This window comes from Onychostoma macrolepis, chromosome 05 (assembly GCF_012432095.1).
Source record: "Onychostoma macrolepis isolate SWU-2019 chromosome 05, ASM1243209v1, whole genome shotgun sequence".
NCBI classification, from domain to species: Eukaryota; Metazoa; Chordata; class Actinopteri; order Cypriniformes; family Cyprinidae; genus Onychostoma; species Onychostoma macrolepis.
The window spans coordinates 19850866-19875841 of NC_081159.1; the positions used below are offsets into that span (position 1 = coordinate 19850866).

Here is a 24976-nt window from a genome sequence, read left to right on the forward strand (position 1 = left end):
ATGGCAAGTTGTTGCAGTTGATGGCTGGTAATATCTGTGACGTCAAATCTAAGTGGGAAAAAGACTTGGAGTGCTTATTCACTGATGATGAATGGGAAACAATATGTGAGGATGCTCAGACTTTCTCTATCAATAGCCGTCATAAACTCATTCAATTTAATGTGATACATAGAGTTTATTATACCCCAGTTAGACTGCACTCCTTTAAAAGCTTCTACTCAGAGCTCTGTCCTAGATGTATAGTGGATAGAGGGACTAATGTGCCTAGAGAGCCTAGATTTACTCTTTTAGGGGACACCACACTACTCGATCAACAAAGGGTTAATTTGAGATTTGTTAGGCTAGCCCTCCTAGCGGCCATAAAATGTATAACTTTGAGATGGAAGGATTCTAAATCACCTTCTACCTCTATGTGGATTAAAGAAGTATCATCGTATATACCTTTGGAAAAAATTGCATTTCGTTAAAAAAACAAGATTTGTTTGTCAAATACTGGGGTAGTTTCCTTTCTTATTCGGGCATAACAGGATAGAACGACTAGATATCATCTAATTTTCTCTGTTTTCCTGTTTAATTTCATTTATGGTTTATTTATGGCACTATGGGTTGGAGGTCTGGGGTATGTTATAGGGTAGTGTATATGGGAATTACATATTTAGGGCCCAAGCACCAATGGTGTGAGGACCCTCTTGGAATTGCTCCGTTTATTAGATTCTGTATCTTTGTATGTTGTGTTTAACTTTGAAAAACCCAATAAACAATGTTCAAAAAACAACAACAACAAAAAATCTTAATTTGTGTTCCAAAGATGAATGGAGGTCTTACGGGTTCGGAACAACATGAGGGTGAGTAATTAATGACAGAATTTTCATTTTAGGGTGAACTAACCCTTTAAAGTAAAAAATGAAGGGGAGGAATAGAGAGCAGAAGAGGGCAATGAAAAAAATATAAGGGAGGGGCTAAGTTGTATGGCCATGAATACACTAATAATTTTAGGAACTCCATGTACTTTTTTTTTTTACAGAAGTTTTCCTGGTGTCCTCCACAGACCTCTTTCATATTATGCATTCATACAGCGCTCTCTCTCCTTCCACCTAATTCTAAGCAACTTAGATACAGATCAGTCATAGAGCAGTCTGTCTTTAACCTTTCATTACAAACTAATGGGTCCCAAGCAGAGGCTTCTTTAAGTCACTGAGTAACCGTGAAATAAGATGGGCAGGCAAATGCAAAGACCAAAAATAGTCAAGGAGGCAGAATGAGAAAGTGATGAAGAGCAAAAAGGAGTTCATAAAACAAAATGGGTGGAAATATGACAATTACTGAAATATTGAGGAAAGCCACACAGATGAGTGGCTTAGAGTTTAGATCACAGAGCTCAGCCAAATCCTGTCAAGTCATGGCTCTAGGCGACTTGTCTGACTGAGGTCTATTCACTCATAAATATCAGTAGACCGTAAATCCTCTCTGCATTCCCTCAAGTTTTTACACTTCAAACAGAATACAAATGGACTAACTAGATCAGTTCCGCTTACAAACAAAAGCAAACAAACTGCTATTAGTTTGAACATTTTTCAAAGACTTTAAAGCATCTTCTTTTGTGTTCCACAGAGGAAAGTCAGTCATTCAGGTTCTAAAAGATATGTAGGGTAAGTATATGATGAAAGAATTTTCATTTTTGTGTGAACAATCCCTTTAAGATACCATGAAATCATTCCCCTACATTTACAAGACAACTGACAACTGTATTTGGCTCAATTTGAGCACACTGTGACCAAGATTTGAGGTTTATTTTGAGGTTTTATGATGGCCTACACAAACTCCCAACTTCACTTTTTCTGAACTGAAAGTACAGTGAATACTATACCACAAACATAAATAAGTTTTCATGCCATCACTAGCTAAAAGTTATTCACAGTGACCAATATATGACATTAGGAAAGGTCTCTGATAATAAATTTTCACATGTTGAAGTGGTACCTAAATTCATAACCCCTGGTAGCATAAAAACTCCTTTAAAACTGCTCCACTGAGAAGCTTTTCTCAAATCATCAAATGGAAGAGCCTCTCGGTGGGCATACTCCTTACCATTTAAATACAGGAAGTCTATCCATTGTTCAAGTGACCTTTTCTCTGATGACGTGCAGTACTGTGCTGGAGTCTCGAGTGTGAAAGATTCTCATTTTATATTGAGGTCTAATAGAAAATAGCTAAATGACATTATACTGATGTACAATCTGCCAGAGACCTTCTAAAGCCTTGACTGATAATGCGGAGAGCGCTGTACACCAATAATGCACGGACAAGATCTATGCAAGAAGGATGTTTGAAACAGCTGACCTGAAAAATGAAAGATGACAGAAAAGGAATGAAAAACTTAATCAGGACAGACGCAATACAGCTAGTTATCTGAAATGAAATGAAATGAAAATGGGCAACCATTTCGGGCGTTTTGGGACCAGCAGTCGCATGGCTGCACATGTAGATGTTTGTTTCCATCCAACAGCTCTCATTCCCAGCACATGCTGTTCTAGAATGAGTCAGGCTATCATACCCTCATAACACAACACTTCACAAAATAAATAAATTTAAAAAAGAAAAACACTACATTTTTGCCTCTGTGGCTCCCCCGTCGCTTAGATACCGACGGCTTTGTTCTCATAACATGCAAAAAAGTCAGGAAAGCTGAATGCTAAAGATTTTAATATATTCAAAAAGGCACACAAATGAGTTCCATCTCCCGAAGTATTTCCATTGCACCATAGCATTTGTCCAGCACACAAACACACACAAGGCTTTCTGGGAGGTCTAATACAATATTTTTTTTAATCAGTTTCAAGTGTTCCACAGGACTCCAGTGGTCGGAAGACTGGTGCTCGCCTCATAGAATTTAACCACGGTTAAGACAATAAAATTACGGATGAAAGACACAATGATAGATGACACGAGCAGAGGTCCAAATGCTGATGTACTTGAAGAAGACACTGAACACAGATGTCTGGAAACAAAAAGCATGTACACAAAAACGACAGCAGTGCATCTGACTGTCCGTTCCACTGCGGGTGAGCAAGAGCGTGCTTTCCCATGTTATATTACTCCCACAGAACGGCGGGGGGCTGGAGTGTTTCGACCGTGGCCCCTGTTGCTACAAGTCAGACGGAAAGTTCATAAAAAGGTAAATTCATAAAAGCCAATAAGAAAAACAGACTGTGCTCACCAGTTTAACAAGTCAGAGTTTTGGAAAGTCTGGTGTCCTGCTCAACAGAACCACAGCAACACAATCACTACATCACAGCATAAGGATAGTTTATCTACTCTAGTTTACTACTCAAGTCTAATCTACTCAAATCCGAATCTAGTTTGGAGACAGTAAGAAGAAGTCAGAAGGATGCAATAAAATGATCAAAAGTGACAGATGTGTTTTAAATAAACAAAATTTTAAAATATATTAAAATAGGAAATAGTTATTTAAAATTGCAATAAGATTTCACAATACTACACTTTTCACTGTATTTTTGATCAAATGAATGTAGTCTTGATGAGCATAAGAGTTTCTTTCAAAAGCATTAACCCTCTGGTTGTGTTTGGGTCAAATTCACCTGAAGAAGACTTTCTTTTCCCTGAAAATACTAGTTAACATTATTGCATTGGACTCAAACTTACTGACTTTGTTCACAGAGGGTATAAGCACTTCTCATAACTTTTTTATTTATTTATTTTATATTTTCGTAATTTTTTGTGGGTTTTATTTCACCTAGTCACACTTGTGGTGTTCCCGGTCAAAACTCTTTTTTCCCGGACTCCAAAAAATTGCTTATAAATCTCTCATTATGCTATATTATCACCAGATATTGGATTCAATCTTTTTGTCAACTTGTTTTCTTTCATTTAGGACTGGTTTTGTGTTTTTATTTGCATCGGATTAATCATAGGCCTCATTTATACGAAAGTAGGCACCTCATTTTTTGAGTGAAAAAAGCATTTTTTATTAATAATTTTCACATTATGAGAAAAAATATATAAAAATTTGCACTGTTTATCACACTAGTGTGCTTTAATGCTTAATCAGGATGTTTGCTTTTAAATGCTTTTATTTTGTACAAAATTGCACAAAAGTAACACTTGGTCAAAGTCACACAAAGTCAAAAATGGCCAGCCATTGAAAGTGAATGGGGAAGAACGATGACCTTGGAGCTGTGCGTGTGTGGATGTATGTATACTCATGCTATCACACACACACATACTTTACAAGAGGTTCTCAAGAAAATAGCAAGGAAGGGACAACTGAAGATGAATCTTACAGTGAAGATGCATTGCAAGATATATTGGAAGAGGAAAACATCTCTGAACAAGCAGACAACTTTGCAACAACTGAAGAGGAGCAATTTTCTGATTTTGAGGGTCCAGTTGAAGTTGATGTAACATTCTGGTCAAAGGATGGAAAAAAAAGATTATTTTGAAGTCAATGCAGGCTAAAGACAAGGCATTTTGAGGATGTGTGTCTGTGTGTGTGTGAAAGAGAGAGTTATCAGATTCATAAAAGCATACTGCATGCTGTTCAGGGTAGGATGAAATAAGTGTAATACAATAGTTTGTATGCATGGATGTATATGCGTGTGTGTGTGTGTGTGTGTGAGAGAGAGATAGTGTGAGTACACATGCATCCACACACGCACAGGTCCAAGGCCTTTATGTTTGCAAGCACAACATGCACCAGTTGTTTCTCTTAATTCATTCATTCACTTTTAATGGCCTGGCATTGTTGACAAGTGTGACTTTTTGCAATTTTGTACAAATTAAAAGCATTTAAAAGCAAACTTCCTGATTAAACATTAAAGCACACTAGATTGAGAAACAGTGCAATTTTTCTTTAATAATTTTTTGTTTAATATTGTGAAAATTATTCATAAAAAATGATTTTTCCCTCAAAAAACAAAGGTACCTACTCTCAGATAAATGAGGCCTACGATTAATCAGATGCAAACAGAAACACATAACCAGTCCTAAATGAAAGAAAACAAGTTGACAAAAAGAATTAATCCAATATTTGGTGATAATACAGCATAATGAGAGAATTATAAGCAGTTGTTTGGAGTCCAGTCATTTTTGACCGGGAACACCACAAGTGTGACAGGAATCCGAAAACAACCAGAGGGTTAAAAATATTACTGACCTCAAACTTTTAAAAGGTAGTACATATTATTATAGCTATGGTTATTCTAAATATTTTTAGCTGTGGTTCTTTAAACGCAAGATGATTTGTGTTTCTAAATTCATCATATTTGCACCCTGTCTCACAGTTTTTCTGCATCTTGCACCATGATCATTGCATTTTTAGGATGACATGTCAATTTTAAAATACTTCAACTTTGAAAAATGATTGTTCTGTTCCATTCTGTTGTGCTGCATCTACATAAGTGTGTACGTTCCATATCAAATATTTGGTAAAGCAGAACCTAAATGAGTTGTACTGTTGTGTAGTCGATAATGAAAGTAAGTAGTTTTACACATATCTAATTCAAAGACTTATACCTGATGTAACAACATTGAGATAAACTGCTATACCAATATTGCAGGTGATAAATGTGCAGCGCTGAAGTTGCTTTCTTTCCAAGGCCAAACTGAAAAGAATGCTGAGTGCACATCTAGCTTCTTTGGAGTTTTCTGACATGGTATATGGACAAATGAGCTTTGACTTTAAGTCACCTCATTCATTTACTTGTGTTCTCTAGTGAAAGCACAAGACACTCAGGTAAATGACCTTAAACCACACAAATGAGTCCTGGCGAGGGTTTTACATATATCATTTGACTGCAAAGAGAGATTTTAAAAATGAAAAGGGGAGATTAAAAAAAATCCCTCTCTCACTTAATCTCTCTTCCGTGCTCTGATTATTGACAATCATTTAGTGAAATTTGAGGTTTAGCACACCAGAATGCAACCTGGATATGATAGATGGTGACGGCAATTCATTCTGTCTTGTTTTCTGCATTACCTCACCAACTGCATGAACTATAACTGCTATAAAACATGGGGGTCTGGCTGTCATATTATTTATTGTGCTGGGAATAAAATACAATTTCTGAATCACATTTAAACCAGAAAGACAGTCACTTACGAAAGACACGCAGGCTGCCAGCAGCAGAATCCTCACCAGGAGGTCCTCAAACTGCTCCACCACCAACTCCCACAGTGATTTACCTGTGTGAGAGACAAATATGAGAATGACAAACAGACCGATAGACAGACAAAATGTTTAAGTATTCAGTGACAATTGGGTGTCAGGTTAAACCACACAGCTCTAACGCAGTGCATGTGTGCATAGTCTTAAAGTAAGTCTTAAAGTTTACCTCTCTCTAGTAAAACTGAATGACTGAGCCCGTGCTAACGGTGCAACCCATAAAGAGAGAGCAGTAACAACATGATGGAAAGATCAATATTTACCTTCTTCGGCTGGGAGCTCTGTCAGTCAAAACACGGCAAGGCAATCCGTTGTGGAATGAGAGGCAGGGTACGAGGGAGGGAGAGAGAGAGAGAGAGAGAAAGAGAGGACAAAACAGAGGGTATTCTGTTAGAAAGGCCATACGGCAAAAACAGTGTTTAAACAGTTTCTTTTACATCACACTGCATTGCCTGTGATACTGCGAATTAGCTTCATTTTTTGCCTGAATGTTAAATACACAGAGACATGCAGCGCAATACTAAACCAGAAGATTACAGATTAGCGTTGACAATTATTATGGACTACTTCTCTCTGCAGAATAGATATGAGATTTTTGCAGTGTCTGAGCCATTCCCTTCAAAGATTCCTACATTGTAAATCACGCTGCAATACCTTTGCAGCATCTAACACTCACTAAAAGTTCATCTTTAAAAACAAAAAGGTTGATTGTAGAAAAAAGGTGCAGGAATGATGTTACATCTCAAAATATATAATTTTTCAATACTGTATACGTTTTAATGTTGTTTTTAAATACCAAAATAAATACACTATCATAAATAAACTTGTACACATCAACTTTTATATCAAATTATTATTTTTTTAATGTCTTTTATGTGACAAAATACTATAGGATTTTAATATCAGATATTTATAATTTATTGGCTTATAGGTATGGGCCGGAATTATAATATCAGTGCATCCTCACAAAAAAAAAAAAAAAAAAGTACAAAATATTTATTAGGAAAAAAAAAAAAAAAAAACTTACAGTGATGTAATAAAATCCATGACAGGTACATTCACAAACAGTTCACTAAATGTAAACCACAACCTTTGCATGCAAAGAATATCATCTGGGGTGGAAAATGTACAGATGGATCACCAACTGTGATGGTGTTTGCTTCGTGAATGTGCTTCCGTTCTCAAAGAGGGAGAATTTCATGATGAAACAAACATTTCTGGCATTGTACAAGAGTCATACGACATAGATGCGGTCTGTGGCCTACACACTGCTGTTTAGTCAGTTCTAGAAGGTTCTCGAGTCAGAGCGTGTGGGAGCCGAAGAGCATGTGGAGAGTGGGAGGGGGCGGAGCTTCACGGACCTCTCTCTTTCACACACGCATCATAATTACAACACAGATGCCCTCTTTGTTGAGGCTCTACTCTGAAATCTTGAGGATTCACAGCCGTTTAGCATGCATGTCCATCTGCGTGGGGAAAGAGTGGCCTCATTAATAATCAGTTCAGACTGATTGCTGCTATAGGTGCAATTACGACACTTTATTAGAGCATCTGACTATTAAGTTCTTTCATTAACTAATCACAACTGACAAAATGTACGCCGAAGTGTACAAGAACAGTTTGTTTCTGGGAGACTGTTCATGAATGGACCTAGAGAAAGCACAATGGAAAATCCTTGGAACCGACCCAAAAGATAGCGAGAGAAAATACAGGGTGTTCCTGAATTCCAACAAGCATGTGTTTGTGTGTACTTAGGTCAAGTTTAGCCTTGCGTTGTGCGGATACTATCAGGAGTTTCCCTGCCATTCTGCTCAGAGTGAAAGCCTGCATCCACATCAGTTCTGATAACCAAGAATAACTTGATTGCACTTGCCTTTGTCTCTGACTCTGACTTATGGAAAGGGGGCTTCCCTGCCTTATTGAGACAAATATCTGATTCCTTTTGTCTCAATCATACATTCAGGGAAAGGCTGGGAACAGGTCATGCAAGTTATGACGTCTTCACGGTTCTGCAGTTGGGAACAGGCTCAATGCACATGCAGTGGAAACCAAGATGAAATTGGCTCATGGCAGAAGACCTGCAGCAGTGAAATTACACAGCGGTAAAGCGTCAAGATTCCAATTTCCCTTTCAAAAAAGGCAGCACACATCCAAACTGTCTTAACGCACACATTTGGCCCATCAATGACTGAATTTCGAGCAACACTTGGAAAATTTTTTTACGGAAAAATAAGAAATCGTGACCGTATGTTTACTTAATAATGTTCGGTCTTATTCAGCTTTTTAACGGTTTTTCATAATTAAACAAGACAAATGAGACTTCTTCAGATGTAAAAGTGAATGAGAGGGAGGGAGAAAGGCATGAAAGAGTATGTTCTGCTTTGAAGAACACAGCAGATTCTTCTCTTCATCTTTCCTCAGGCTATGAGATCTGTCTGCACTATAGAGCCTGAGAATTTGCAGTCGAGAGCTCCGTCTATGTGATATAAGTGCAGTGATGTACTTCAAATGCTCCGATAACTGTGAGTCATTCTTTTCTCTTCAGGAGCCCTGTGCATACATTACAGGAAGCAAGAGTATCCCATACAGTTTTTCTTGCTCCTCTGAACTTCCAGCTACAGAAGCACTGCCTGATCTTGTCAAATCGGTTCAATATTTCGATTTATGGATTAAAAAAAACAACATATTTCATAATATTCTAGTACAAAATGTCTACTTCTGATTTAAAACGTTTAAAACCAAGTATTTCAGAATTTTGTAGTTTAGAATTATGAATTACATTTTTCATTCCATTTAGAATTTTGAATTGCAGCTCTGAAATATCTACTTAATTTTGAGCTTTAAAATTTCGTATTTCAGATTTGCCCCCCCCCCCAATTCAATTTAGAATTGTAGTTCAAAATGAGTTAGTATGGGGTTAGTAGGATTTTTTTTTGTGTTCTTTTTGAAAGATAAAGTAAGTACAGTAATTTTATGAAATGTTATTACTGTTTTCTATTTTAATATAGGGTAAACGTACCTATTAAGCACAACTTCCATTTTTGAGAAGAGATTATAAAAAGAAAAAATTATTTATTATCCTACCTGATGTCTTAACCAATTGATATGTTTGTTACTATATACCTCCTATAATTTCAAGTCAGTCAGATCATTGCACACTGAGATATGAGTCTCCATGTGTTCACACGGTCTGGCGGCCATTTTGAAAGCTGTCTAAAAACTTACACCAAAAGAGTAGCCCCTTAAATGTGCGTTTTTTAGATGTTTACACCTTTATTTTGGGTAAGTTTCACTACTTATTGTAAAATTAAGAGATTAATGTTCAGACTTTTGCATATTATAACCTGGAACTTGGATGTAGGAAATAATTACATTAGATCCAAAAGATAGTTTTAGCAACATAGCGCAGGTGCTACAGAACACAGTTAGCTGACTAGCTGTATAAGATTGTGTGCTACGCTAATATATTACTTCACAGGCATGACTGGCTTGTACTTTTACATCCACAATATTATAAATTGACAGTTTATTGCTGGTCGTTTTACAGTGCTGTAATTTTTAAAGATTTCATATTATTTTAAAGTGAGCTTAAAGGGTGCACTACTATGAAAATCACACAGCTTCAGTGTGACATCAATAAGAAAAAGTATAATTTCATAGATATTGTTAATAATAGTTGTTCATATTAAAATATGTATGAACTTAATACATGACTTAGACTATTTATTTAGCAAAATCCTGTCATTTTAATAAATAATTACATGAAATTTCTGAAAAATTGTTGCTGCTCCCATTAAGCTCAGTGTGCTCTCTTTAAAGGAACACTCCACTTTTTTTTTTTCATTCTCCAACTCCCCCATAGTTAATAAGTTGAGTTTTACCGTTTTGGAATCTATTCAGCCGATCTCCGGGTCTGGCGATAGCACTTTTAGCATAGCTTAGCATAGATCATTGAATCCGATTAGACCAGTAGCATCACGTTCAAAAATGACCAAAGAGTTCCTATTTAAAACTTGACTCTTCTGTAGTTATATCGTGTACTAAGACTGGCGGAAAATGAAAAGTTGCGATTTTCTAGGCCGATATGATTAGGAACTATACTCCCATTCCGGTGTAATAATCAAGGAAGTTTGCTGCCGTAACATGGCCGCAGCAGGCACAGTGATATCATGCAGCGCATGTGGAAATACATATGTACATTTCCTGAAGAAAATGTGAGTGGTGCTTGCCGTGGCATATCACTGTGCCATGTTACAGCAGCAAACTTCCTTGATTATTCCTTCAGAAATCATTCCATCTTGATTTGGTGATTCTTTGATTTAAAAAAAAAAAAAAGTTCAAAAGAACAATTTATCTGAAAAAGAAATCTTCTGCAACATATACGTTTTTACTGTTTCTGTTTAATGCATCCTTGCTGAATTAAAGTATACCTTTCAGAATTGTATATTTCTGAGAATGTGAGTAGAATGTTCTAGCTCATTCAGAACATTAACAAACAAAGTAAACAGCAACCTCCTAAAAATATCATCAAACTATCTTATGGTATGTATGGTCTGCTGTGTGTTCTACTTGACACTGACCTCAATAAGACATCAGTGACCATTCGAAGAGCCATTTAAAATCATCCTCTTACTGTATACTTTTGAACAGAATTCAATTTCTGCATCTGCACTGAGACACCTGGCCAGCTTAGAACCGTGAATTTCTCTAATTCATCTTGAGGCACCTTTCTCTTCACATCATCAAAAGACTGCAGGTCTCTTTTTTGAATCCTGAATCCTGAACCCACTGGCACAGTCTGCAGCTCATGATAACTGTAGCGGCTTCAGCTCTAATTCAACATGATATTATGTAAGAGGAATATGAACTCATCTGAAGTCTGTTGTGGAAAGTAATCACCTCGTAGAGCAGCAGCATGTTCCTCCAGTGGTGTGGAAAAAGTGGGTGGCAGGACAGGGGGAGTAATGGCCCTGAGTTTCCCTCTCTTTCCAGCTGTCTGTGTGTCTGTGTGTCTGTGTGTGTGTGTGTGTGTGTGTGTGTGTGCGCGTTTATGCTGTCCTCCTGTCGCTTTACCTCGCTAGTTCTAGGTGCAGGTTTCTGCTGATCTAGTTGCATTTTGCCTCGCACATATTGAGGAAATTGCTAAACTGACCTCAAACCAGAGAACAAGAGTGAATCAGAATTCTCAGTGAGAAACTAACACGCTGTAGGCATTTCTGCGCCCAACCGTTGGCCTGAACACAAACACAACCTTTATGGGAGGAAGGAGGGTGGGAAAGAACGAGAAAGAGAGGAGGGATGGAAGGGGTTCCCTGTTAGGGTGTGCCAAGGATTCCCTCAGAGTCATCTGGGCCGTGTCTGCTTGTCTGGCCCAGGCACATTCCTACATCGTGACTTCACCCTGCCCTCATGCATAACAAACACACAAACACACACACACAAGCTTGCTTTTGTTGTCCCCCTTTAAATTCATCTTGCTCTACTTTTCCACCCTCTTTTTCAACTATCTTTCTCTCCCTCTCTTTCACTCTACAACCACACAGTAAGTGAAAACAAGTGGCAGTCTGTTTACACACCAGTCAGTGGGAGAGGGGAAACACTTCCTGGAAACAGTTGCCAACAACACACAGAGCCTGTAACGTCTGTACCCAGGGAAGTAGGAGGACAAGCGAGAGCATGGCAGCACACAGTAGGATGCAGTGAAAAGTGTGACCCAGCTGAGCTCACAGCTAACCTGAACTTGTTTACTTCCTAAATTAAATGAGCCCAGTCTTACTACTGCATACGATTCCAAAGTGCCATAAAATCTTGTTCAAAAAATCTTTTAGCAAAAACCTTTTTGACCTCTAAAACAACAATGGGTGGGAAAAAATAACAACCATTAATATCACAGCCTAGTATGTTTCAGTTCCACTGATTATAAACACATTGAAACAAGTGTCAACATATCCTTTCTTCTGTATTGTAAGAGCTTATCAAAACAGAAAAAAATGTAGGGCTCTGAGCTCTGCACTCAAAAACACAGGCAGGTTAATGAATCGACTTATGATACTTTAAACATTACGAGGTCAAAATTAAATAAATAAACAAACAAACATACATAAGCATGGATGAATTTGTTCACAATATATTAAGTCGAATATATTAAAGTGAAATGTAATGATGCACCAATTTTACAATTCTGGCTGATAATGATACCATCAGTTATTTTTATGTTATGGACAAAATTACAATTCTATATTATGTACATCTAAATAAAAGCAAAATAAAGATCCAACAGATTAATGCCACAAGTGAATGTAGGCATCACATTGCAGTATAAAAACATGTATATAGCCTATTTTAAGACTTTTTAGTGCCTTTGAAGATTTCCTATAAGTAAGCATTAGATGACAGCAAAATGTAAAAAGTCATCTAAATGTAAAAATAGAAGAAAATGAGCATGCACAATTATGTATCCAATACCAACCATACTGGTTAAAAAACATCCACCACCTATGAAAATCTCTATCCTATTCACCTATATAGACTGTATTCTATTCTGTAGATCTGAGTCAAGTCCCTCCTTCAAATGTAAGCCTATTTTTTTGCCTTATTTATCATCCACCAGACAAAGATCAGATTGCTCAGAAAAGCACACAACCATTCAACATGGCAAATGAATTAAAGTACCATTCAAATCCATAGCTCAAACACTGCAATACCAGCCAATGTTTAATATTCGAGGTTAGGGATTTATTACATTTATAAAAATAATAAAATAAAAATTATATATATATATATATATATATATATATATATATATATATATATATATATATATATATATATATATATATATATATATATATATATATATATATATATATACATATATACATATATACATATATAGTAAACATTACGGGATGCAAAATTTGTTGGATGTTTCAGATCTACTTTTTCTGTTTCTGTCAGTTTCAGTCTCTTTCAACCATGAAAACATGAAGTTTTAAGAGTAGTTGCCATGACCACTTGGCTCGTGGACATGGCTGGAACAGCATCTCTCTGTCAATGTTCACCCAAAATAAATGTTACACAACATAAATCCTACTCTTGATTTATACGCACTTCAATTAACACAACAACACTCTACTACTATAAATCAGAAGTGACTCTCAATACATAAAGGCGCTGTTTGAATTCATGCGAACGAGTCTTATGATCAATGTACTGTACGTTGAAGGCAGAAAATAATTCCTTGCTTTAAGTGCCATTTACAAAGCAGACATTAAAACAGAGGTTCCAAGCCTGCTTCAGCTTCTCAAAATAACTTGGAAGGAATTCTAATACAGTCGTGCTGGAGTTATTGACTACTGCTCAAGATAGTCATGATGGAAACTACAATGAAAAGACACTGTAAAGTCAATGCAAGTGTAGCCTAACTGTTGATTATTGTGAATAAATCACTAATAATCCACTCATATGTTATTTGTATGACTGCAGGACAATGTGTACGTACAGTAAACACTTCTAAACACTACAGGAGTAAACATGCTAATTATTAAGTTAAACTTCAAATTGAGGGCCAAAATGCCCGGAAAACCTTTGCGTAAAGAGGCGTTCACACATACAGTGATTAAGGAGGTTGCCAGGTCTCTGTTGGTTTCTTGCAGGCGTTCCTACTCCAACTGTAAAGGGTACACTCTAAAAAATGCTGGGTTAAATACAATCCAGCAATGGGTAAAATAACAAACCCAGCGTTTGGGTTACTGCCCAGAAGGTTGGGTTAAACATTTAACCCAACTATTGGTTGAAAACAACCCAATCGCTGGGTTTGTCCATATTTAACCCAGCATTTTTTAGAGTGTAGGGATGTACGATATTGGATTTTGGCCGATACCGATATATTTCCTTTTGTTTGGAAACAACACCAAGTCTCTCCTGTGCAGAAATTATTAGCAAAATATTTTTTAATTTTGGTTAGTTTTTAACAAGAAATTATTTGTTAGAATTAAATAAACAATAATGAACGTTTTTTGACAGTACACTGAAGCTTTGAAAATAACTATAAAATAAATATCAATCGCTGCATTTTTTCCCCAGAAAGATGCAGTGTTAATCCTAACATTTTATTTTAAGATTTAACATTTGTAGATGGACTACAATTCTGAAAATCTTTTAGAGCTTATGATTTGTTTAAAAAATAAAACATATTACACATTAATGAATATATCAGTATATATAAAATTATTTAATTTACAAGTGTCATTTTTTTTTTCATGTAAGCTATAGCTTCTGACCTTTAAATCAAAACATACTCATACTATTTTATGACATCAATTACTATTTATTTAATCAGAAACACAGTCTAAATGTTATTTGTGTAGGCTATTTTACTTTTAATTTAATTAGAAGTAGGCCAACAGCGCTCCCTACAGATTAAAACTCCTTACCGAACGGGCATTAGGACCCGGGGGAGGCTGTCGCTGCTGCCGCTGCTGCCGCTGCTGCCGCTGCACGTGCTATTACTGTTTATACACCGAATGCTTCATTCTGTACGTGCTTTCACAGATTAAATGCAGCGATCCAAAAGAGTGAATCTAAGCATCATTCAGACAAAACTTTGCTTTAAGAATGAGCCACAATGCTGACATGATCTAATCTCTAGCACACCCTGAGCACATGCGAGTTAATCTATTCTTTTTATCGGCAAGACATATCGGTATAATTTATCATATCGGGCCGATGCCGATATTTACATTTAAAGCCATTATCGGCCGATTCCGATATCGGTCCGATAATATCGTGCATCCCTAAAGGCAATGTATTATGTGAGCTCCAGTGTCTGTACCAACGCTGGAAGTGGCTACTCATTTGCATGAAGTTGAACTCTGTTTTTACTCACACTGCCAGTCTGACATTGCCAACTCTCACTGAAAATGAGAATAAATTCAAGTCACTTTGCCACTGTATGTATGGATGCCCCTATGAGTCGACATCATTAGCTTAGTAAGCATCCTAGTAACATTTGTGCACAATACTTGGTACTGTATGAGGCTGGGATGCAGAGTATCAAGTTAATGGAAAAGAAATTATGAGTGATGAATACAGGGATGTAACTATTTGGCTCATAACACTGCATAACAAAAAAAGAGAGGGAAATACACTGCTCACTAGAAATGGTCATATTATAAGGCCAATTTGCAAATTTTCCTTCATTTCATGAGAAGATCATTAATCTCTGGAATAAGACATAAGCAAAAGTTTTCTATTTATAGTTCACAGTGAGTTTAATAATACCCAGTTATACAGGCACAGTTACTTTAAACCGATGCTATTAAATATACCTCAAAGTCATTCAAGCACACCTGGAATACATGCATAACTTTTCTCACACTCACTAATTTTACATTTCATATTTATTGTTATTTAATTGCCTACTTCACAGCCAGCTCAAAGCATTGTTATTGGCTGTCTGAGGTGTTACGTAACAATAAGGTTTCTCTCTGAAGGGGAAGCTCTGGTCTCACACAAAGTTTCCACTGACACTGTACAGTAACCCTACCTACATCACTCACAGTGATCCTCAGTTTTACAGAACAACCTTCACATCTGCAACACACATACACGCACAACATAAATCATTTCTCACTCGGAGAAATGTTTTTCGGATGTTTCCATTTAAAAACACTGCACAGTTACCAGCAACAGTGAATACGAAGTTCACAAACACACTAAAAAAATGAAAGAACAGCCAACAAGTCAGTGGACTGCCTGAACAACTAGCTGACTAATGGGTATTAAAGGGATAGTTCACCCAAAATTTTTTATTCTGTCATCATTTCACTCTCATGTTGTTCCAAACTTTTATGAATTTCTTTTGCAGAACACAGAGGAAAATATTTTAAAGAATGTTGGTAACCAAACATTTTGGTGACCATTGACCATTGTATGGCCGAAAAAAAAAAAAACAACAACACTGAGACATTTCTCAAAATAACTTCTTTTATGTTCCACAGAAGAAAGATAGTCATGAGGGTGAGAAAATGATGACAGAATTTTCATTTTTGGCTAAATCATCTCTTTAAGAAAGCAAGATTTTGTAGCAAGAGTTAAAGTCTTGAACAGTGATGGATATTTCCTGGGTTTCCACTGCAGGGTTACCTGACCTATAGAGCTCCGGACGTCACGTGACCCATTCGGTTTACACCACCATGCTGGCAGGCAAGAACAGCCGAATGTGAAATGAATGGCACCAGCATAAGTTTCAAGGCAACAGAGTTCACTGCACACTTTAATTCAAAAGACATAGACCTGTACATTGCAAAACTTAATAGATTAAACATAACAGATCCCTATAATGCCCCCGGGGTGCTTTTAACATGTATCAATAAATGAACGGATAGATTTCCTGACCTGCAGTATCCTACAATATCAGTATCCAGCAGTATGTACAACTACCTCATCAACTTTCCCTCCTACCATTACTCCGGAGACTCTTTAAAAGCCTACAATAGCCTGGAGGGGTACAAATGGATGCACTCTAATTTTTTGATGAATATTAAGGAGTCTGCCGGCTAAAACCATAGACTGTAAAAATGTCGTCACTGGAAGGTTAAGTCAACTGTGTTGTTAGCTAACGTAATCAACCCTAGCTGTCCTTTTAGTACAGTAGACATCATAAATGTCATGAAATCTTACCCGTTTAATCCCAAATGTTGTGTGTTAGCATGTTTTATTGCAGTGAACCATTTTAGTCATCTATCGGGATCCTTAGGAACACGATAAAATGATTTCCCCTTTGCTTTATGGGACAATCGCATGTGTGTATATAGGAAAATGCATATTTTCAATTAAAGATAACTTATAGATTTAATATGGGCTTCTTTTGGTGCTCGACACTTTTTTTATTGGTCATTTTGTGTGTTTTATGAATAAGATAGGCTACAAGGTTAAAAAGCTTACTTAAATGTTTTTTCTCTAATTTGCAATAGTGAAAGTTTCCCTTATTGATCGTGTCTCGGCTAGATTGCATGTTTTCTTGCGCGGCTGGATGTTGGACTCATGAAAAATAATCACGTTGTTTGTATTTGCCAAAGTAGAAATTTACTTTAGTCAAAACACGGACGGAATTGGCATTAGCGCAAGCGCCGCTTATTGTGAAGCGGGAGCAGCCAGCTGGCAGAGCATTCTGCAGCCTTCCTTGAACAGTTATGTTCAGGACTTTCTGATTTACTTAACGAATACTGCGTGAGGGGGCGAGAAACTGGCCAAGGGAGGTCACGTACGGGACATATAAATTAAGCCCAATATACAGGACGTCCCGGCTAATACGGGGCGGTTGGCCTTGCTTTCCCCTGCATGTTCTGACATCCTGGCGCACAGCAGCTGTCCACCATGTTAAAATGGTGTAAGGTTTGTAAGGTCTAAATAGTCTGGTTTTAAATTATTGTTCTACAACTCGCCCCCTCACGCAGTATTCATTAAGCTTTCCTGTAGCTCAAATAGTAGAGCATGGCGCTAGCAACGCCAAGATCATGGGTTCGATTCCCAGGGAAAGCAAGAGCTGATAAAATGTAAAAACTGTAACTTGAATGCAATGTAAGTTTTTTTTTGGATAAAAGCGTCTGCCAAATGCATAAATGTAAATGTACAACTGTCGATACCAATGCTTCGGCCGTTCTAGCGCTCTCCTGGTTACCTGCCAAAATGTCAGAGTTTAGATTGCGTGACGTCGACCTCCGGAGCTCTATAGATCTGGGAAAACACAACAGCTGAAAAGACAGAACCATGTCTGCAAAAACACATGCACTTACACTCATTCATAAACAGCAGACAGACAAACAGGAACACACAGCATTTTCTCTTGCAGTCCATGCAACCTAGCTACTTATCAGTATAGCATGAAAGAAAAGAGAAATAATTACGCTTAATAAAAACACTACACTCATATAGGCTGAGTCAAATGAGTTGGTTTGCCACAAGGAGGTGATGCTGTGAGCAGAAGTGGGAGGTGAGAATGAGAGCTGAGTGACAAGATAGAAGCAGATCACAAATACACAGACACGCACACACAAGATGTGCTAATGATAACGCTCCAGCCTCAGTTTACTTCCTTTTCTCAAACAAGCAAGAAAAAAATTTAAAGTAAAAATCAATAGCTAACAAACTAACACATTCGGCATTGTGGTGATTCAATGTGTGCAGTATTGCAGTGGGTGAGCTGGAGTTAAGTTTTTTTATTTACAGTAAAATGATATACCAATGCAACATGACATTTAAAAAAAAAACTCAGCATTTTACTGCTGTAGATTTCAATGTATGTTGCATGTATAAAAGCAGAATTGATGTGGTCACTCTCGTCACATTTGAACTTGCAACATTAAAGATGGCTTTAGATGTAATGCTAAGAGAAGTGTTGGAAAATGTACCACTTGCAGAGCTGGCAAAGTACGTTTTCTGTGGTTCACACTAGCTGATGATATTTTCTTGTGGTTATGCTAATACATTTGGACTGCAGAAAATGTTTAAGTGTGCTTAGGTTTGTTGAAACAGTTCATTATGAAATTTAAGAACTTAGTGGTCAACGCATGAGGCCTTTCTTGACATGACAGGATGATTTTGTCGAACATTACAGTATAAAATGTTTGGGATCAGTATGATTTTTTAAAGAAATTAATACTTTTATTCAACAAGGATGCATTATACTGATCAAAAGTACACGCAAAGACTTTTACATTGTTACAAAAAATTATTTCAAATAAATGCTGTTGTTGAACATTCTATTTATCCAAAAAAGCTTTTCCATTTAAAATGCATTAAAATAGAAAACTTATATTTTAAATTACTAAAATATTTCACAATATTACCATGAACAATTTTTACAAGCCTACATGACTTCTTTCAAAAACAACAATGAATCTTTACCTACCCCAAAATTTTGAAATGGTAGTGTATGGTATGCTACAGAAGGCCTACAGAAGTTACAACTCAGTGCTGTTTTCGTGAGGCTAACCACAGAGAGAAGTGAGAAATCGTGACAATAATACACTTCAAACTTCTTATAGCTTCACTTGATCATGACTGTGGCATTTTAAAAAACATTCAAAAACAGAAAACTTTGAATAAAACCCTGCAACTGTTAGTGGGCTTTAAGAGCTGTTGTATGAGTAATAAGTATTTTAGTATTCTGCTCTAGTGTAACTGGGGAGTTCTGACAAGGAGGAAACAAAACCACCCAAGCATAATTTTCACACAGATGATATGCCATACCAAATAAATGCAACTATTTGAAAGCATCTCCATTACAACGCATTTTGAGAGAGGGAGACATGCCAACTGCCTGAATGACATACAAAAACACATGCATGTGCACAATCGCACGCAAAAAGCTCTTCAGCAAGGCGCGCAAAACTCTGCACCACAAAGAACGAAACACCAAACATCCTCTTATAGAGAGTCCTTAGATCGCAGCTGTAAGCGACAAAGCTGCATCTTCCACACACACACACACACAATATCTGTTTCAGCAGTGTTGGACATTGCATTGTTTAGCATCTACTATGAGTTTGAAAAGATTAACAAAAATGGAAAAAACTGGACAGTACTCAAAAGGCAAATCATAAAGAAATGTCATTTCAAACACTGTATGACCACTAATTTCAACTAAAGCAAATCTGGAACTCTCTACTCCCTACCACAATAACTCTGTGGGAAGCACGTACCTAGCTAGCAGACAGTGAATTTAACCCCAGAGGGTTCAATCCACCACAGTTACAACAGCATCTAACCATTGGCCTCCTTTTGCACACAGGTGAAATACATGCTAGAGATGGCCTCAATTCAGCACAATCCAAAACTGAGCAGTATAGTATCTTCTGTGCTGATTCTTCGCCCTACTTAGTGTTAAACAGAGCATTTATGATCTTTAATGAAAACAGGTTCCCTCATTTTGAGACTCTAGCCACGGAAGAGTTCGTAACATCACAAAAAATACTGAATGAAGAGAAAGGCAAGTAAAAGTAGTCCAGGTTACTTGTAAGCCATTGACAACAAACGCTACTGGTTGTCTCCATTTGTTACATAAGCTGATGTAATATCCTAAATAATCATTTTTTAAACCACTTAGGAATCATATTTTCATAAATGCTTTTTGAGAACTGCTTACTCTCACGTAAAACAAAACTGACTAATATTTATACCTTATAAAGTTGGCACTTGGCATGAAATTAAAATTTAACCTATGTTGTAAATAAATGTTATACTGTAGATTAGAAAGATTAATCATCGTCTAGGTTTAATTTTCTTTCCATTTTAAAAACATTTACAGTCTGCTTCTGTTTAACTGCAACTTGAATTCTATTCAAACATTTGTATATCTGCTACAGTACACCATACACAAACAATATATCTAGCTCTAAATTCGGAGGATCATTTATGCTATTGTTATATATCATCACATCATAACAGCTCTATGTTACATAATAGCATGACTTTCTATAAACCTGATTTGAAACTTGTATATTGTAAAAAAGCGTTACACACATTTGAATTAACTTGAAATTTTCCTACAATTTTACCTACTAACTACTTTCATTGAAGGAAAAGCACTGCTCACTCTCTGCCGGAGATCTCATTATGTGTTTTACTGAAGAAAGAAGTTAAAGGCAGGGTAGGCATTTGGTTAAAAAAAATTTTTTTTTTGTTATGCTGGTTGAAAGTCTCTTAACATCCCGATAGCAATCACTAAGTTAAGTTGTATAAATGTATTATTATATGTATTTATATCAACTGTGGAAGGCATAGGACCATAAAATGTTCGTCCAATCACATCCCTCGGTCTGAGGGATACTATATGCTGTCCTACCTGACTGTCAACATGTATTTGCATACCTCTGCGCACCCTGTTCGCATCAGTGATTCCATTCTGCTATTCCAGACCAAACGAGAATGGAAGGCCACATTATTGCAATGTTATGCATTTTCTACCGTAATTAGAAACGCTAACCAGTGAATGAGACCTGAGGTAATCTGACAGCATTGCATTCAACCCTCCACCAATGCCATCACTCATTGTGTCGCTGGTTAGCCTCTGGTCTGCCTGTGCATGTTCATGTGTTCTGGAGGAGGCGTGGCTTTGGAGAGTGATTTGCAGGGAGGGTGGGATCTTATGCTTTCAAAGCTAGCTTGCTATTGCTAACCTCTTCAAAATCAACTACCCTACCTTTACTGGGTCAAAATGATAAGAGTAAGTAAACCTGAGTAATGACAATGATTCCTTTAAGGTATAAAGATGACTCTAAAGGCCTGTTCAAAATAAAAATAAAATGGACAAAGTCAAGGAATTAATTTTTCAAAAGATTTTGGGTGACAATATAAAAAAATGGTAAAGAGTAAAGAGCACATTTGAAATCATTTTAAAAGGTAAAATTAGTAAAATTACTACGGTAATTTACTCAGGAAGATACTATGGTAAAGAGCTCATTTAAAATCATTTTAAAGGGATAGTTCACCCAACAATTTTAATTCTGTCAGCAAATATTCAACCACATGTCACTGATGTATGACTTTGTTTCTTTTACAAAATATAAAAGAAGCTTTTTTGAAGAATGCTAACCAAACGGTTGCCACTGACTTGTATTGTATAAACAAAACATTTCTCAAAATATCTTCTTCTATGTTCCACAAAAAAAAAAGGTCCTGGTTCATTTTCAAAAGGTTCATTTTTGGGTGAACTATCCCTAACACTCCTTTTAAGGAAGTTAAAAGATGTACAGTGCAAAGTTCAACTGCAAAACTGTTTATACTGCTATTAGTATGTTATGCCGAAGTCTGTATGATCTAGTCATATATCATTACAAGGAATGTTGCTGTAACTTTATAAGGGATTTCCCAAAGAACAGAAAGAGAGGAATGGGGGATGTTTTCTGATGGATTCTGATGTTGGATGCATCATGCAAAAGACTGTGTCAGAATTACCTCTGGGGGAAAACAACATGTGGGTGCTAATATACAATAATGATTAATGGCTTAATGGTAAACAAAACCTCCTGTTCGCCTGCATTAATAACGTGCCAGCGTGTCAGAATAATCTCAAAAGGGTTTGGAGCATTTCCCACCCACACACAAAACAAACACAGAGGCTTTGGACAAAAGCACTCTGTTACATACACAAAATGCATATAAACAAGGGGGTGAGACAAAATTTGAAAAGAAGAGCACCAGAGAGCACGGGTAAATCAGTTAATTACTTAAAGTGAAACAAACATCAAAAGGCATCACTGTTCAGAGCAACACCTGTCACTTTAAAGCTCAACGTCAAATTGAGATAACACATCTTTGATTAATAAATGCATTTCTGAAAGCATTTAGAAAGCAGATGTACACAAAAATACAAACCAACTAATTCACATTAATGTTAAATGCTGGGTGCAATAAGGTCAAAGAGGGAAGGGTATTCCCTGCGGCATTCAGCTGCATATCAAACAGGAAGTTGACAGCTCAAAGCGAGAGAGACATCATCTACAACAAGATGTTACATTTTGCATTAAGTAAACGTCGGCCTCAGGGCTGCTATGATGTCTCAACCAAATCATGTTACAAAACATCTCTAGCCAGACACAAACTACCACGCAAATATCCACTCTACTGTTTACTGTCTCATGTATGTTTGTGTGGTTGGAGCTGTTGCAAAGGACATTTCCTCGGGACCAGTTCATACCTAATCTTTGTCCATCTTAAAGAAGATCTTCTTCAAACATCTAATGTTGAGCAGTCCTATACAACAAAGAAAGGCCAGCTAAAATTGAGTATTGCTGAGTGTGTCTGTAATGAGTTAATGTGTCTGTCACTTTAACTGACCCAAGTGGAAAGTCACGGGATGTTGTGCTTATGCAGCAGTAGAGTCTGCAGGGAGATCTTATGCGATGGGGATTCTTTATTAATCGCTGATGGGTTTTCATACTGACACTAGCTCATTCTGTAATAAATGACAGTTGATACGATATCTTCCGTGTGTTCATTTGGAAGTGTCACTGTTCTTATTTGAATATCAAGCATGCAGTTATTGTATGAACAAAAGTGTTAGAGTGGCAAATGCGTCAAAGTGCAAATTCTGTCATGGAGATTGACATGATAAGCAACAACGGTAAGTTAAACTGCTTTTCAAAAACTATCTGACAAAGTGTTCAGAGTCACTGCTGTCAAGTGCAAGATTACACATCAGAAAAACAATATACTGATAGATAGAAAGAAGCGAGTGCCTGGGTAACCTGGGTATCAAAAGCATGACATATGGGACAAACACACTTTCATGCTTGTTCATGCCATTATATAATGCTCTCAATTACTCGACCCTCCAAAATAAATCATGCGATGCACAGCTGCGAACCGAACAAATAAAGCTACCAGTGCCACTTCAGATGACAGAAAAAACAGTAAAGTTACAAAAAAAAAAAAAAAACACAAATATATCCTCATCATCATTATAACGACATGGAAATGTAAAGATTGTTATCTTATTAGATACACAGCTTGTGCCACTATTCTTAAGAGCAACTCACATTCCTTAATAAAATACAACAGAATACTTTAGTACAGTACATTCTTACATAACAAAAAAAAGCTCTTTTTAAGTGTTCTCTGAAACAAACAGTAGTAGGGCAACGTAACCTGACGCGCACTGTTTCTATGTGAACATTTTGTCTCACTGAGGAAGTAGAAAACAGGTTTCTCAAGTTCTATAATGCTGGTCACTGGTTCATTATCTAGCTCTTTATCTCTTGAAACAATATTTCCTTTTCAAAGGGAAGGCTATTCCCTGCACATGCCTTTGAGCCAAAAACTTCTGCGGCTCAATGAGTGCGTGAGCTGGTGGCTCATAATGAGGGGTGTCTAAAATCCTGCAGGATGTGGACACTTGCATCTCAATCCTGCAAGCCACCTCAACAGACGGTTTTCCACTCTGAGGCTCACGGCCAGGTACATTACAGAGCGCAAATCACTTTGGATTTGCCTGAATTCAAACTAATGGTCATAAAAGAGGGTGAATGGAAAATGCTGGTCTCGTTGGTCACAATGTCCCATGTCATAAAAGAGAGCAAGGCTGATATGACTTCATGATTATACATTAGCCTACCAAACTATCTATGACTTACAGAAATAATACATTTCTCTTCATAGTCAGACTTGTGCATAGCACAAGCTTCATAATATGTGCTTATGATGTCAAGGTTACTCTCAATTATAAAAATAATTCATCATTTCAGAGATCTCATCAGCAATGGACCTCACTAAGCTGGAAACTCCTCTTCTCCTATTTCTTAAGATTTAAGAGAGATAAAAGGCTATGAAAATAAAGAACAACTTTCTTCCGCTGTAGGGAACGCGTGTTCTGCCTATGTTCTGCCAACTCTACCGGCACGAGTAACGTTAAACACTTAGAAACAGCCAGGTTACTCACCGTTTGGTCCATATCTTTCAAAATTAATTTTCACTTGTTCCAGCGTGAGTCCAGTGTTTTCGTTCACACCGAAGTTTGCTAAAACTTCTGATGCAGATTTAGTGTGGGCGTTTTCCATCTCGAGGAACTGTTTACTACGAGCACTTGAACGGCATGTATTTGTGACAAATGACACCGAGATCACCGACGGGCTGCGAGAAGTGGCCAAATTTCCACCGAGGTGCTTTCAGACCGCCAAGCGGAGGTGGTAGTCTGCGCAGACGTCCACCTGCCCCTTCTGCAAGCCGCCGGTTTGAGCCCCGTGAAGCTGCTGCTCTGTTTGCGCTCGAGCGATGTGAGTGCGTGCGCACGCG

General features: G+C 37.2%; 1 protein-coding gene across 2 annotated transcripts in view; it reads right to left on the bottom strand.

The window, feature by feature from the left end:
- The window catches only part of atp2a3 (ATPase sarcoplasmic/endoplasmic reticulum Ca2+ transporting 3), a 66474-nt gene extending 41512 nt beyond the window's left edge, over positions 1-24962 (bottom strand). For both annotated transcript variants that reach the window (XM_058775102.1, XM_058775103.1), the window contains exons 1-3: positions 24624-24962; positions 6445-6462; positions 6119-6201 (exon numbers count right to left, since the gene is read on the bottom strand). In XM_058775102.1, coding sequence (XP_058631085.1) covers positions 6119-6201; positions 6445-6462; positions 24624-24741 — 219 coding nt within the window. In that variant the 5' untranslated portion in view covers positions 24742-24962. The remainder of the gene's footprint in view (positions 1-6118; positions 6202-6444; positions 6463-24623) is intronic.
- Positions 24963-24976: the final 14 nt, after the last annotated feature.